The following is a 15,960-nucleotide window of genomic DNA, read 5'->3' as shown; positions in this document are numbered from 1 at the left end:
CAACGAAGAGAGAGAAGAAACTCCAAAGCATTAATTCTCCCTGCATATCTGAGATATCTAATTTAAGACAAGTAGAACTACCTCCTTGGGATAGTTCTTCATTGACTGCTACAGCAGGAGCCAGACAAGTGGCATAGATTTGATAACTGACTGCTTAAGACTAAATGTAGGTGGTATTATTTTCCCAGGTGGCAACATAAATTTCACCTTAAGTTCTTTTTCTCTGTTTCACTAAGAGGGATAGATGTGAAAATGCATTGTTTTATTAAGTTATGAAAAGATTGATGAAGAATTTTCTGCTGTGCAAAGGAAGAAGAGATTATTCAGTGACTTTATTTAGCCTTCCAACTAATTTTTATTTCTCAGTCAGAAACTGTTCTTTACCATGGGGCCATCTGTTTCAAGTTCCTTCACTGCAGTGTTGGATCCAGGGATGAAAATGTGGCTAAGTTGTGTAGAGAGCTGGTAGAAAACTGGTCTCCAGATATATAATGCTATTTCAATATTAAAGCTGTACACAGTGATTTCCTGTTATTGTGCTTATAGATGACTGATCTTTTAAGGTTGTTACAGTAAATATTGTCTAAGGCATAGCACTCCTGATAGGAAGCAAGTTCCATCAGATTTGAGCATTTGCATAACTAAAGAGTATCTTCCTTCTAAAGCTCCTCTCCTTCTCCCAACAAGCTGCAGTTGGTCTTCCCAGCTCCATTTTCTGTCTTGACAAATGGTGATATATGTTAGAGACCTACTCAAACTTCTTAATTTAAGTTTTTGCTTTTTGTTTGTTTTTTTTTTTCCCTTGCAAATGCTAAATAAATGCTTTTCAGATGAAATTCAGAAAGCCCTATTTTGAGACCTGTGTTAGTTTCTTCTTTAGTTTGTTTTGGAGTCTTAAAGAGATGTTTCTTGTTGCTTAAGTTCCTTCAAAATATGTTTTCTTTTAAAGCCAGGAATTCCAGGAAGAATTTGGACTTCAGTTCTGTTTTGCTAATTCAACTAAAATCTCATTTTTTTACTTTTAAACTGCCTAATGGCAGTTTACCATTTTGTGAAGAGTGGTTGTATTGTATCCTTAGAGGTTGCTTGCAAAATTTTTCCATTACTATGAGAGGTGTTTTTAATGGCACATTGGTGGAAGACCCTTAAGAGAGCAAACTGGTTTTGCTACTCTATCTGCTGTTGATAAGAATAACATCTTGTGCCCAGAGTTCTGCTCTAAAATCAATTTAACAAGGTCTGTATACACACATTTGAGGCAGTTTTTGTCTTTATGTTCTTCTCCTAGTACCATGAGCTCACGACACTCTGCCAGCCCTGTTGTTTTCACCAGTGCCAGAAGCTCACCTAAAGAAGAGCTTCATTCTGCTACTTCTCCCCAGCTCGCACCTTCTTTCTCCTCCTCCTCTTCCTCCTCGTCTGGTCCTAGGACTTTCTACCCTCGCCAGGGTGCTACTAGCAAGTATCTGATTGGATGGAAAAAGCCAGAAGGGACAATAAACTCAGTGGGCTTTATGGATTCAAGAAAGTAAGACTGTTTTTTTTCCTTTTGTTTCATCATTTGCTTTAATTGTAAAAGAAGCATTTTGATCTGTGACAGTTCTCTGTAGAGAAGAGCTCAAGACTTTAATACAATGCTTCATCTTCTGTAGAACTTAATCTCTAATCTAGTCTTCATGGAGTATGGTTTAAGTCTTTGATGGTTGGCTAATCTCATTCCCAGTTAACTTGTAAAAGTTGGGGGTTTTATAATTTCTAGAAAGCTCTATGGATTTCAGTCCTATTAAAGCTTATCTTTTCTCAGTACTACTTAAAGGTGACTCAAAATGCTATTTGAGCAAATGCTAAAAATCCTCTTATTGTATAGCCTGAGTTTCACTTATACCTCTCATCCATGTAGTCGTACCGTGCATGTTGTGCATTAATTCTGGCATTCCACATTGCCTTGTTAAAATTGCTGCCAGTATCCAGTCTAACTGGCTTAAAGCAAGCCAAGATATCTCAGCTTTACAATATGCAAGCATCTCTTTTGGAAAAGAAATTGAGAAACAACTTACTAGTGAAAATATTGTTAAGTATGACTCAAAAAGTAAGTAGTTCAGAAAGCCTATTTCAAAGTAATTTATTCAAACCTTCTTGACTGTTACTGAGTCAGGCACAGTATCCCTAGATGATACCAATAATTGGCTGTCAAAAGGAAATGGTGAAACTTTGTGATAACTACATTATAAAAAGCCAGTTGAAGTATTAAAGAAACTTGGTGATTTGCTGCTTATGGGCTTACTGAAGACGTGTTTTTATATTTGTATAGAATGCATATTATTTTAATGGATTCAGTCCCTTATTGGGAAAATGTATTACATTAACCTTTCGATTATTTTGTTGTATTGATAGTAGATGTTTTTAAACAAGCTTAGTGCTTCCACAGGTATCCACTAAAGTGAGTCTCTGCTATAGTAGTGAGACTTCTTCCATCCTCTGTGCCCTCTGCTTAGTTCTTTTATTTTAAAAACTTGAGGATGCTATAATTCTTGTTTCATTCATACCTCCTGCCCCAGGGCTTTGAGACCTGAATGTGTCTGTTCCGTTTCATTTAAGACGTCACCAGAGCGATGGCAATGAAATGGCCCACCCTCGGCTGCGGGCGTCGGCAAGAGACCTGCGGGCGTCCCCAAAACGAGCGTCCAAGTCCACTGTTGAAGAAGAGCTGAAGAAATTGATAGATCTCGATAGCCCAACACCTGAATCCCAGAAGAATTTTAAGGTATGTTAAAGAGAGAGATAAGATCTTTTCTATTCTCACCCATAGCAGGAAAATAAAATGTGAGGCATTTCCTGAACTCTCATTGTGGACAGAAAATAATCTCTTTGTAACTGATTACTGGAGAACTGATTTGGTGAAAAGTTTTATTATTACAGTCTCTGCAGTGTTATTATAACTTTGTGTTCAAATTTAGAGAGACTAATATGCCAAATAGCAAAGAACATTTTGTATTGCTGTGTTATGGAAAATCCTGTAGTGTTGTCTTACATATTTTAACTGTTCTTCTCTGACTGCATCACTAGACAATGACTTACTGACAGTACTGAAACTCCTTGCAAAAAGCACACTTTTATACCTCACTGATCCTGTTGCCAAAAATGATCCCTAAACTTGAGCCTGTTTTTTTGCAGAATAGTTAGAAACATTTCCTGATGTGTTTCAAAATACATTGAATAACATATAAGTGCATGTATTAATTTTTAGACTCTATAATCCGGAAGAGAATGTCTTGATTTGTAGTCTTCGTGTACAGCCAGCGCTTGTCATCCAGAGCCCAAATTGTTTCCACAGCAACCATGCAGAAGAGAGAGCTGTAACTTTTTTTTTTGCTAGTAAAAACCTGAAGTGGCTTGTTAAAGCTTGTGAGTGTGGCTTCCATGCACAGATTAAGATGCTGGTTTTGAGGCCAGAGATGAAAAAACTTGGTTATTGGCAAGATAACATTTTCTTAGTTTTGTGGTAGTTCTCAGGGGAACTGGGACATGGGTGATGCAAACACCTCCTGTTGGTTGTTTTGAGCAAGAGAATTGTTCTCATTCCAAGATATCTTCCCAAGTATGCTGTTTTTCTGCTGTGGGGTTAGTGAATCAGTTCTTACCCTGATCTTTATTTCCTGGTTGCACTTTTGATAAATTTCAGCAAGTTAAAAACTTTGTCACACCAATAAATTGCATCTTAAAAGTAAAATGGCGTTTTAAAAGTAACTTAATTCTGCCCACTTTATGACTTAGATTTCATATTACAGAAAAACTCTTACAGCATAACAATTTTTGACCAAATTTCAAACTGTAAAGAAATGTTATGCCTTAGAGACAGCTATGTTGCTACAGGTTTCATGAAAATCAGTGTCTCTGCTGGTTGGAATGATCATGATAGCAGCTCTCCAGCACTGGCCTGAGAGTGCAAAACTCCTGGTTACCCCAGCATTGCTTTCTCCTGTGTGGAGCATGGAGGAGGTTGGGCTGGTGGTGGGGGTAAGACACAAGCTCTCTTACTGATGGGGGTGATTTTGATTCAAATACTTCTGAAGACCCACAGCAGTGGTGGGTGTTCCTCATTGTTCAGTAACAGGAGACTTCTAATTAGGTGGCATTTGCTGGTGCTGTGCCTGCAGGAAGGCAGCCAGTCCTGTGCAATGGGGGAACTCTGGTTTGTGCAGCATTCAGGCTCTTTCTGTATCCATTTCCCTGCTACATATCAGCTCTGGAGTTAGCAAGGGCTGCCTGAGATTTCCACTTCAAGAGAAGTTTGAAGGGTGTTTAAAAGTAAGAATGTGAGATAGGCTAAAAAAATCTCTATATGTTACCTACTTATAACTTCCTTAAAAGCCAATTCCTTCAGTTCCTTTTCCTGTCCACTCTGAAAAAATGCTATGTAAACACTTGGTTTCTTACTTAAAAAAAGTTGTTAAAAATTATTTCAAATGTTTCTTTATTGATTATTTTTTTCTCATTTCTTTTTATTTGTGTTTATGAATGTATAGTCACACACTCTGTCCTGTCAGTCTCCCTTTCCCAGCACTCCTACCACAAGGCGTGCCTTGCAAAGGACTTTGTCAGATGAGAGTATTTACAGTGGTCAAAGGGACCACTTCTTCACCTCACGGGCCTCGCTCTTGGACCAAGCCATGCCAAACGATGTTCTCTTCACCAGCACCTACCCTTCTCTCCCAAAGTCGCTGCCGTTACGGAGACCATCCTATACTTTGGGAATGAAATCGCTACATGGTAAGTGGATTCCCATTTTTCGACTTCCAGAGGAATCCTTTGTGAATCATCTTGGGGGAAAATGTTTGTTACAGCAATTGGTAGTTCCGTCTTTATTTTGCTCAGATGAGAAGAGTCTAGTCACATGACTGAAAATGTAAAAAAGGACAGGAATTTACTTTTTTTTCCCTCGCTTCAGTGGGTGTAATATGGCATGGCTGGTCATGCATTTGCCTTGCAGAGGGAGCACAGAAATTTGCCTCACTGGCTGCAAGTTTCTGTCATTTCTTCCAAGAGTCACTTAGATCAGCTGGACCAATGGACAAATAATGTATGCCTGGTTACCCACCAGAGAGAACTTCTGGTGTCAGTTCCTTATTGTGGGATTACGGGAACAAAATATGATTAGGAAAATGATACACAAGTGGGTAAATAGTAGTGGACATCTAGATACACAGCTACACCAGATACAGCTTTTATTGTGCCAGCTGTTCAATTGCTTTTAAATTCATTCCTTTACCCTATTTATTTTACAGTATGTGAATTACTTATTTTAGTCACACAGTTAACCAGAAAAAGTTATTTGTAAAGTGCTGTCAAGAAGACACTCAACTTTCCCCCATCAGTTTACTGAAAAGTCTCAGTATTGGATGGGTTGTGTGTTGCTGCACGTGAATGTCACAGTGAAAAATGGAATTTTCACAGGTTCCCACTGTACTTCATAACTGAGTGTGTTTTCCAGAAATAGAGGTAGATCTCAGGATAGGATTCTGCAGTGTTTTCTGAAGAAGTACATAGCTGCTCTGATTTATTCATGTTTTAGGATGTTTCAAGAGGAAAATGCAAGGCTATCAATAGATCCGACTCACTATAGAGGGCCCTAAGCACAGTCTGTATTTAGCTACACAGGATACATTTGACAGTGAAGGCTGATGAAGAAATCTATTTTAAATTCTTTTCATCTGACTGTGATCACCAGGCATCAGTTTTCAGTGTTGAACCTGACATTTTCCTGAGCTGTTGTGTCTGTATAACGTGTTTCTTACATAAGAGCTAGGAAACTGAGCTCTTTTCATTTCTGTTTTTTATATGCACTAAAATAACTTTGTAGACTTGGTTGTGCTTGTAACTGGATGAGGATTTGGTTTCTGAGGGTTTGGGGTCAGAAGATTAATGATGCCACCAGAGTGCAAGTGGAAAGCAGTGCTTTGTTTCTTTTCATTTAAATGCTGTATTTTCCAAAAGGAAAACTGCAAAACCTTCTTTTGTTATCATGTTTCCTTCCACCCTAAACTGATAACTCCTCCTAGCACATAACCTTTCTACCTCTGTCAACAAATCAAGATTTTCCATTTTCTATAAAACGTAGGAGCTGCATGATAAAAGGACCAGCTATTTGATTGGCACACAAATTGTCTTCCCACACACCTTTCACTGAGAAAAGGATTAAGTAAGCTAGATATTTAGTACCACAAGTATTTGTTGGCTTCCAGTTATTCAAAATTGTTTAAATTCAAAGATTCCAGAGCACATCCATTTTTTTAGAGGAAAAATGTTGAGCTAAAAATGCTCGTATTTGTTCATCTGCCTTAGCAATCCAACTCACCTTTTTGAAACAGGTAGCTCTTCAAATAGTTAGGTTTTTCTCTAATTGCATGTATCTTTTCACTAATTGGAAATATTTTCACGTTAACAACCTCCAAAATAACTCTCTTGAGAGATAAGACAAGAATCCTCAGTGTTAATAATATTGAATGTAACAAAATAAAATGTAACGAAATTACATTTACAAAAAGTAAATACACACAGACACAAAAAATTTCAAGATTTCTGAGCAAAGAAGTGAATGCAGTGTAGCTTTTCTGGTCACTGTATTCCAGGCAGCAATATGATTTAGCAAAAGTTCTTATGAATTATTGTAGTTATTGAAGTTACATAGTATTTAGACTATCCTAAATAAAAAAAAAGGGTGTGGGGGGGCGGGGGGGGAAATAACACAACTCAGGCATTTTGGGATTATATCCTGCCTATTACACTGTCTTTCTGTTCTGGATGATCCAAGCAGACTCTTTTCTCTGATCTTCTCAGCCACTTCCTCCGAAGTGGCTGGTCCATCATCTCACCCCTACATCTCTCTCTTCTAATACTGCCTACAAGGTTTTCAAAACTTCTTTACATCGTCACAGAGAGCGTGAGAAAGGAAGTTGTTGCTGCTTCTGAGCTCACAGATGTGACCAGGCATTGCACATTTTTTGATTGTCCAGCCAGTAAACTGAAATAAAGTAGATAATTCTTGGTTGACTCTTCGGTCTTGCCCTAATTAGTGGTGAAAATCTAAGTGTTTCACTTTTGTTTTTTTAATTTGCACAAAAATTACAGGGATTTTGAATCCTGCTTTCAAACTTGCCAATGTTTTTTTTCCCATAGTGAGCCATGTAACAGCTTACAGGTGGGTGTGGCTATTTTTTAGTAAAGATCTAAAGGTTTCACTGAACTGCTGAGAGATGTACAATGCTCTGGAAGCAATTTTAAGGGTTTTCTTTTTCTGATTCATCTTGGTAGGCTTAATTTGGCTCCCATTGGTTTACACGATTGTAAAGAGGAAGGAAAATCCTCACAGTTCTGGGTTGGTTTTTGGGGTTTTTTTTGGGTTTTTTGAGGAACTCAGCTGAAAACATGAAGGCAGGTTAGAAAGGAGCTGAATGTGCTGGCTTTAGAAATCTGCTTTGTGAAGGGCTGTACTGGTGAACTGCAGTTCATCAGTCTTCTGAATTTTGGTTGATTTTGAAAAGTGCTGTGCCAGAAATATTAAGAATAGGACGTGCAATATATTAAGAAAGGAATTTTCAGGTATTTTTATGGGGTTTATAATCTATTCTGCATTGCTGCAGGAGAGTTTTCTGCCTCAGACAGCTCCCTCACAGATATCCAGGAGCAAAGACGGCAGCCCATGCCAGACCCTGGTCTTATGCCATTGCCTGATTCTGCCTCTGATCTGGACTGGTCAAATTTGGTAGATGCTGCCAAAGCTTTTGAAGGTAAGTTTTCAGAATACAACGCTTAGGAAGCTGGTCTTTGTGCACGCTTTGTTAAGGACTGTGGATTTTATGTTTGTTTGGGTTTATTTTAATCCTGACTTTTAGTTTTTTTGTTCTTAATTTTTTACTTAGTCTGAGGCTTTAGCTCGTTTAAAATACCAACTCAAGTGTTAATAGGCTGAAACTTCATATGTAATAGTCAGATACCATTTCTTCATATTGGAAATCCTTGGTGGTAGAGCTTGGCCAAATCTTTGTGAAACTGGTCACTTTTCGTTTCATGTAAAACAGTTGCAGGAAGCTGGTCTGGGAAAGGCACAAAAGTGGAAAAATAAAGTCGTATAGTAGGGGAAAAGCACACTAAAGATTGCTTGCTTACTGCACTAGTGAGAAGTGCATCCAGTGCAGCTGAAGTTTGCTACAAGATAATTTGGGAAATACACCTTGTTGGTAAATACTTTTTCATTGCCTCTGCACACCCCAAAAATGTAGATTTGCATGTAAGTGTTGTTTCATCCTATGGCATTTTCCATCTCTGTGACATTTGGTAAACTGAAGAGAACTGTAAACTGTCTAGATACATTTGAACTTAAAATTAAAACTTAAAATGCAGTTTAGATGAAAGAGAATTTATGTTACTAGAATCCAATGGAAAAGTCTCCTAGGTGTATGAAACAGAAGTGCCCACTCCTAAAATAGCTGCATAAATGCTGTGCCACCTTCATGGAAGTTTTTTCACTATCTTGAATCTTTTAGACCTTATTCAGCATGGTTGGAGAAGTCTGTGAAGTAATTTGATATCTTGGCCGTTCTCTGGTAGTAGCCTTTGATATCATTAGGACAGTGGGTGTCTCTGAGTGTTCAAGATGTACTCGTGTCCTCTGCTCTGCTGCCACAGGAGTTGTAGGAACAGCTTGGCTTGTATTTCTGCTGTGCAGTTTTGGGAAGAATATGCAATGTAAGACATGGTCCTCAAGAGGAGATGAATTTGTAATGATGGTTTTTTCATCACCACATATGGGTGAAACTCAGGTTTTAACACATTTCCCTGTGGCTGGCAGTTTCTCTTTAAAGGATCCCCTCGTTTTTTGTGAGATTTATTTGACTGTCCTCATTAACCTGAATCCCTCACTTGGTAGGCCCCAGACTCACTTGTGTTTCTCTTCAAAAGTGTGAACACAGTCACTGTGGTCAAGATAACAAACTGACAGCTCAGATGAAGAAAAGCTGGAGTAATGTGTTATCTGGCAGCTTCATCTCACTGCTATAAAAATACATTCAAATTTGACCTGGAGAGGGATCTCAGTGTAATTCCATTGGTGTTTGGTTGTCTGGTCTCAGTATAATCCCAGTCTCTAGTCTCTGACAAGTGCCAGTAGGGATTGACACATACCAAGGAGCCTGAATTCTGATTTGTGATCCTGAATACCTCCTCTACACCACTGATTAGTGTCCTCAGCACGGGCCCCTGAGGTTACAAATTGTGGTATCTGTACCAGCTGAAAGAAAAACGGCCTGGATTCCTGAGCTACACCAACCTGCAGTATAAAAATTTGCCAGACAGTAAAAGAAAATACTCTTTTGTTTCCAGTGAGAGCCCAACAGCTGCTGAGGTTATTGATTAAGCTAAAGTCTTTATACTGCTGTTTGTCACACCATGTGACACTGTTTTACAGATGGATAAGAACATTTGAACAGTTACAGTGCAAGAAATGCACACACAAGGCAGGAAAGAGGTTTCGTGTTTCAATCTCAAAAAGTTTTTGTAAGACATAAGGAAAAAAATTCAGGTTCTAAAAAATGATATTGGTCAAATTGCACACGGTGAGCTTTTCTTTCCTCAAAATAAAGCCATTCTTTATAGAGTGAAAGCTAAATATACTTGCTAAGTTATTGGGTGGTATCATTGAGTTGTACATAGAAAGATCTTCACAGTGCTGCTTGTGCCAGCGCCAGTACTTCCTGACTCCAGTACAGTGGCAAACCTGGTGCAAACACTTGCACTGCCAGTTTGCTTCCATCAAATGGACACTGGTATGTCCTATCATCACTTTACCTTGCTTGAAACAGACTGAAATTGCAGAGATGCTGCAGTGTAGCTGTTGTGCTGTGCATGAACAAATAATCATTACTGCTGCCATTGTTTTTCTCTGTATGTTTGCCTTCTCAGTTCAGCGAGCTTCATTCTTTGCTGCTGCTGATGAAAATCACAGACCTGTGAGTGCTGCTTCCAGCAGTGATCAGGCCGAGGACCAGCTTACTGCACAGATAAAGCCTTATACAGGGTAAGTAAATACACCAGATGTGCAGGCTTTCCCAGCTGCAAACCAAGGAAAAGAGTAGGAATGTCTTCATTTGGAAGCCATCTCCAGGCTTCATGCAGTAACTCTTCACAAGTTCTCATGAAGATGGAGTTGGGAGGTGAAAATAAAAGAATTTCAAGTCCAGTTGAATCTTTTTGCATGTTATTTCTTGTCTGAGATGTTCATGAAACTGTCCAAAGCAATGGTAATTCAAGGCATATACAGTGAGTTCAAGTAGAAAGAAGTCAAGTGATGGGATGACCCTAAAGCATGAAATAAATTTGCTCTGTTGTTTAATGTGCTGCAAGTGTTCCATGAACTCTTTATTATGTTCATTTTGTGACCTCTTGGTGCACACAAATGCATACCTTCATAAAGACATTTGGTACAGACAAAGCTTCTAGCTACTGCATGTGAAGAAAGTAAATCATATCAATACCTGCTCTTGTTTCCTGCTTTCAACAGTAAGGAATCTCCTCCAACTCTTGCCTCTAAAGTGGACCAACTGGAAGGTTTGCTGAAGATGCTGCAAGAAGATTTAAGGAAGGTAAGCATTTCATCTACAGAAGGATTTGTAAGACATGTATTTAGGTACTGCTTGGTGGTGCTAATAACTGTGTAATCCTGCTTTGCCATGCCTGAGCCTGTGACAGTCTCATCCTGGTATGAGAAAAAGACATTTCTTTGCTACTTTTCTCAGGCTTCTAATTATGCACGGCTGGGATGGGGTGTCTGAATTTGTAGGCGTTTGATTCCTCTGCTTAAATTAGGAGGGTGATTCACAGTACCTCCATTCCTAATTCAGGTGACACTGCAAAAGCCTTGAAGTTAGTCCATAAAAATGTATCCTGCTGATAAAAAGTTGGCAGTGTTATCTAAACCTGTAATTTCTGCGGTGGAAACTTCCTGTATTGTTTTAATGCCTACTTGGTCCAAGAAGGATCTGCAGTAGTGAGATCAAGTCTCTTAGCTGGAAAAGTGTTTGCAGGAAGATTCCCTGCCCTTTACTTAGTTAACCATCAGCACTTGTACATACAGAACAGGTCATGGCCAATTTTATTGGACCACCTGGGGAGTCAGCTTCTGTATTGGGATCTAATACAAAGAAATCCTGTTCATGCAATCAAAACATGGGCAGGGAAACATCACTAATGTCCCTTGGATGTAAACCTGTGTGTTACTGCACATAAAATCCTTAAAAAGAATGAGACTTAGGCTCTCTTAAGAGATTCCTGCTGCTCTAGATAGATAGGAAGCATGACCTAAAATTTCCACTAAGATCTGTGTTTTTCCTTATGCCTAAGGAAAAAGAGGACAAGGCCAGCCTTCAGGCTGAAGTGCAACATTTGCGGGAAGACAACTTGAGGTTACAGGAGGAATCCCAGAATGCAACTGAAAAGCTGAAGAAATTCACCGAATGGGTTTTCAACACAATTGATATGAACTGAGAACGGTGTATGGGGAAGGAAACTATCTGTTATGAATATTATTACTGGGACTTAAGCTTTAATGCCACCTTAATTATGACATGTGAAAGTATAGTCAGAGCAATTCCCTGTTCTTCATCCTCCAATAACCCTTTTTTGCATCTCTGCGCGCACTCAGAACAATTGCAGATCAACAATCAATGTCTGCCTTTTGTAGAAAAAACAAAGTAAATAATTTTAAAAAGGTAAAATAAAAAAATAAAAGTTTAACTGCTAAAATGTGAATGTCTATTTTTTGCACATTGTCTCTTTATCTGTTATGTACAAAATTATTTGGAGGCCAGGATCAGGCTTGCTGTTCCATTGCCTCTGTTTCCATTAACTCCTTTCTCTCTGTTTCAGGTAATCTGCTTTTCCTTGCAGCTTTGGCAAATATTATGACATCTAAAAAATTAGAAAGAAATGTTTACTGCTCTTCTGACATTGTTTTCTGAAGTATGCCACAGACAAGGGGATGTAATGCAATGTTTTAGGTGTCTCCTTAGCAATTTGCGCTTGGTTACTAGTGCTACCTTCCCATACATTGCAGAGAGCGCGTGTCCATAGTGTATGGTACAGTGCAACCAGCATCACAGCTCAGAGAAAGACTAGAGAGGTGAGCCATGGGTCAGGCATATTATCACACATCTGTTGCATTAGCATTTCTGGTGGCCTTTGTTTCCTGTGGAAACAATGGCTGCAAGTACCTTTACAAACAGCAAAACCAGGCATGCTGCAGTTCATACCCCATCAGGCAGGCTGAGACATCAGCAATCCAGCAGCAGTGCTCAGTTAAGTACAGCACCCTGCCCTTCCAGGGGAGTCTGGTGCTTGCATACGTGCAGGAGACTTAAGCTGAAGTTGTAAAGAGATGAAGACTTTTTTTTTCCTCCCCCTGAAATGTCACCATGAAAACCACACAAACTATCACTGTGTACCTCCCTCCCATTCTGTTTCCCTTGTTTTCAGCAGATTTGAAAAAAAGTTTATTCAAGTTGTGTTTTGTTGCATGAGAAATCTTACAAATCCTTTACTATGGAAGATAGAGGAATATGTAAAGGGGAATTAGAGAAGTGTATTTTTCAAAGCACTGGGACAGGATTGGAGCTCTGAAATCCTGAGTCCCCAGTGAAATAGTCTCTCATGAGATTTCCCAAACTGCTTCATGCCAGCAAAGTTGATTTCTTGTTCTTTGAAGGAACCTAACTTGCCACAACGTATTACCTCTACAGAAAATACCTTGTAGGTGTCAAAATACAGCTTTTAAGCACCGCAGTCTGCACAGGCATTGAACTGTGCAGTGTGCTGAGAAACCTTTTCTACTCCCTTCTGAGGATATAGTTACTACCTTAGTAAATATTGCCTTCCATAAAGTGCAGTGTATTTGGGGGTTAATTTCGAGAGCATCCTCTCACTCCCCTTTATCACATTCTCAAATACACAGATTAAAATCACTGGTACGGTCTTGTCAAAGACTTTCATGCTCTCTTCAAATCCCTTTTTCATGATCTTTAATCTTGCTGCACACAAGTACACACTACACTTCAACCTCAAACTTCATTTGTGATGCTAATCCCCATGGAGTTCTTCTCTAATGTTTTGTCATGGAAATGGATCTCTTTGGAACTATTTCTGGAGTGCTTTTGTAAAGGTTTAGAATGTCTTGGGTTTTTTAATGACTTGTAATGAAGGAGATTTATATAAATGCCTGATATTATTTGTAAATGGGAAATATTGCTAACATCTCTGAGCATCCTGAAGTCTTGCTTTTATTCTCTTTTCTTTTTAAGTTTGGTTTTATTTTATTTCAAAAAATATTTTGGGACTTGGGGCAGACTATTTATTAGAGTTTTGCAACAGAGTTCTTCTTGTATGATGCCACTGAAGGCTACTTGTAAAATTCTGACAATAAAACTCATTTTAAAGGTTCTTCTAAACCATTTTCTGATTTTGTTGGATTTGTTAAGACTTTCCAGAGTGTCCCATTTCTTCCTGCTTTCTTCATGTACCACTCTTCTCAGTACTTATCATTGATACAGGAGTTCCATTCTTATTAGATTCCTAATTTTTATCCCTTCGAAGGCCATTACTTGATATGTTAAAAATTAATTCCTTGGCTTTTTACTTGTATTATTGCACAAATATATCTTCTTCCCCCATTTACAAGTGTTTGCTGCCTTTAACAGTTGCTCTGGGCTTCACCAGAATGATGTAAAGCAGAGGCAGTGGTTTTTTTTAAAATTTATCAGGATTTTAGAACTGACTTGGACTGAAGATGACGTAGGTGAAAACCAAACCATCCTAACTCATCTGCCCAAGGACACACACAGCTTTCAGCATCCCAGAGCCAAACCTGCAAGTGTGCAACATTAGGTTTTAGGTTTGGGGGGGTGGGGCAAATAATCCATTTGTTTTGTTTTCCAGATCTCCATCTTTCACTTGGGCGATGACCTTGGAAGTGTTTTGAACAGATGTGTTTTTGGCCCACCGGATCAGCATTCCACACAGCTCAAAAATGTGGAACTAGGTCAGTCTGCGGGAAAGTGTCTTCCAGTTCACTGAATAAATCCCTACAAGGCATGTGGGGAAAGAAAATTCATCTTTCTAGCAGTGAAGTTACTGGACCAAGAGAGCTGTGAAGCAGCAAGAGCAAATAGAAACATCTGATGAAAAATTGAGGTTGAATCTTGGAAAGAAAACTAGATGCTGTCTTACCATTTGTAATTGGATCCTGGTAGCTGAGCTGAAGGAGAAAGCTTCCTTCAAGTCAAGGAGTTGCCCTGTCCACATTCATAATGAGTTCATGCTAGAGGTTCCCACACTCCACCACACACAGTGCTAGGTCAGCCAGGGCAGGATCCAACTTGCAGACATCTCCTTGCAGCTGGAGCAGTGAGCGGCCTCAGCAGGTGGGTGGCTGTGGAAGCAGTGTGGGCGATAAGGACTGCCTTCCTGTTTCACCCATTTCTCCCAGAGAGCAATGTTTTATGTTCCTGGAAACAAGTACTGTTCCTTGTCTATGTTCCCGTGCAAAGGTGCTGTTTCCCTGTGACAGGTTTTTGGATAGCTGGATGTGGCTGGTACAGCAGCAGCAATCTGCCTTCTTTCAAAATCCCCCAGTCAGGGTGTGGGATGTCACCACAGAGGGGCTGCAGCCTGCATGATGGATAATACTTGTCCCAGAAGTGGTGCTGGGCATGGCTAACAGGCCAGAGGGTGGTAACTGGGTGTGGTTAGGGACGAGCTGTGAGGCACATAAGGGCAGGGATTGTGAGGGGAGAGGCTGGTGGGAAGGGGCCTGGAGGAGCTTGTTATGGGGTTAAGGGAGAGGAGATGGGATGAAATGTAACACGTTCAGGTTTCACTCCTCTGAAGGCGTGGTTACAGATGATAGCTTGTTGTTCTGTGGGAGGCTGTGTTCCAACTCAGTGAACAAGTAGTGTGAGAGCCTTTTCCCCAGCTCTTTCTGTCGAGGGAAAGGTTCCCATAAACCAGGCACAGCCTGGGAGGATTGACTGATCTGCTTCTAAAACCTTTATGTAATTCTCTCATCACTTAGTGCCTTCCTTTGGGCTGACAGCTAACAAATCCTCTTTTTAAGCAGTCAGCTCTCTCCTGGCATGGTGTTAGTCCTGTATGTGAGCAAATTGCTTTGCTGCAAGACAGCAGGAGAACAGGAGGTTGCAGTTTATCTGCTGGTATGGCATCCAAAGCTGGATTCTCTGGTGGAGAGATGATACTGTCCCTTCTCCACTGCTGCAGCTGGAGCAGACATGCGCTGTGCTGAGGTGGTTACTAATGGAGGGAAGTTGAGCACAAGAGATAATGAGGCTTGTGCAGATGCTTTTACCTCTTCCTGATAGTGGCAGTGGTGAGGAAATCCTTGCTGGGCTTTTTAAGGAAATGCTAGGGGAAAAAGAAGCTCACAGAAATATTCAAACCTCTGCAGTAAGATCCCCTTCACCCAGCAGCTTTAGCTGGGCATGAGGGGGGTGGGGCTAGGAGGTTGTGAGTTGAACTTGCTGGAGCCCCAAGAAAGGCTGTGGGTCATGGCAGCCCCTTGCACCTCCTTTCTGTAAGGAAGACCAGCTGCAGCCACCGTCTGGGAAAGGCAGATCCTCTCCCACTTTCTACAGCAGCAGCCTCAGGAATCAGAGTCAGCTTTGGGGAGACCGAGCTGCTGGGGACTTTGTGGGGTTTTGCCCCTCTCATTAAGCAAGGTCTCAGGAATCAAGTCCCTCTGTCCAGCTTTTCCTGTGTTTGCAGGATGGACCTGTCTCCTTTCAGAAGGTAATTTCAGAGTACCACAACCTGCTTGTGTTTTTCCCAATGTTTTGTGTCAGTGATTTAAAGTGGACTGGGCTGTCTGTGGTACAGCAAAGTGTGGACAACTGGAGAACTCCT

At 40.2% G+C, this 15,960-nt stretch overlaps 1 protein-coding gene across 3 annotated transcripts in view; it reads left to right on the top strand.

Annotated features, from left to right (window-relative positions):
- The window catches only part of SIPA1L1 (signal induced proliferation associated 1 like 1), a 199,687-nt gene extending 187,891 nt beyond the window's left edge, over positions 1-11,796 (top strand). For 2 of the 3 annotated variants that reach the window (XM_041397913.1, XM_041397923.1), the window contains 7 exons: positions 1,289-1,528; positions 2,599-2,764; positions 4,527-4,770; positions 7,641-7,787; positions 9,958-10,072; positions 10,556-10,637; positions 11,395-11,796. In XM_041397913.1, the coding sequence (XP_041253847.1) occupies positions 1,289-1,528; positions 2,599-2,764; positions 4,527-4,770; positions 7,641-7,787; positions 9,958-10,072; positions 10,556-10,637; positions 11,395-11,538 (1,138 nt within the window). In that variant the 3' untranslated portion in view covers positions 11,539-11,796. The remainder of the gene's footprint in view (positions 1-1,288; positions 1,529-2,598; positions 2,765-4,526; positions 4,771-7,640; positions 7,788-9,957; positions 10,073-10,555; positions 10,638-11,394) is intronic. The other variant, XM_041397930.1, reaches the window with a different exon arrangement.
- The last annotated feature ends 4,164 nt before the right edge of the window (positions 11,797-15,960 follow it).

The sequence above is a fragment of the Onychostruthus taczanowskii genome, unplaced genomic scaffold (assembly GCF_017590055.1).
Source record: "Onychostruthus taczanowskii isolate IOZ18803 unplaced genomic scaffold, ASM1759005v1 scaffold1, whole genome shotgun sequence".
Taxonomy (NCBI): domain Eukaryota; kingdom Metazoa; phylum Chordata; class Aves; order Passeriformes; family Passeridae; genus Onychostruthus; species Onychostruthus taczanowskii.
Note: the sequence above shows the minus strand (reverse complement) of the source record. Positions and strands in the feature narration are given on the sequence as shown.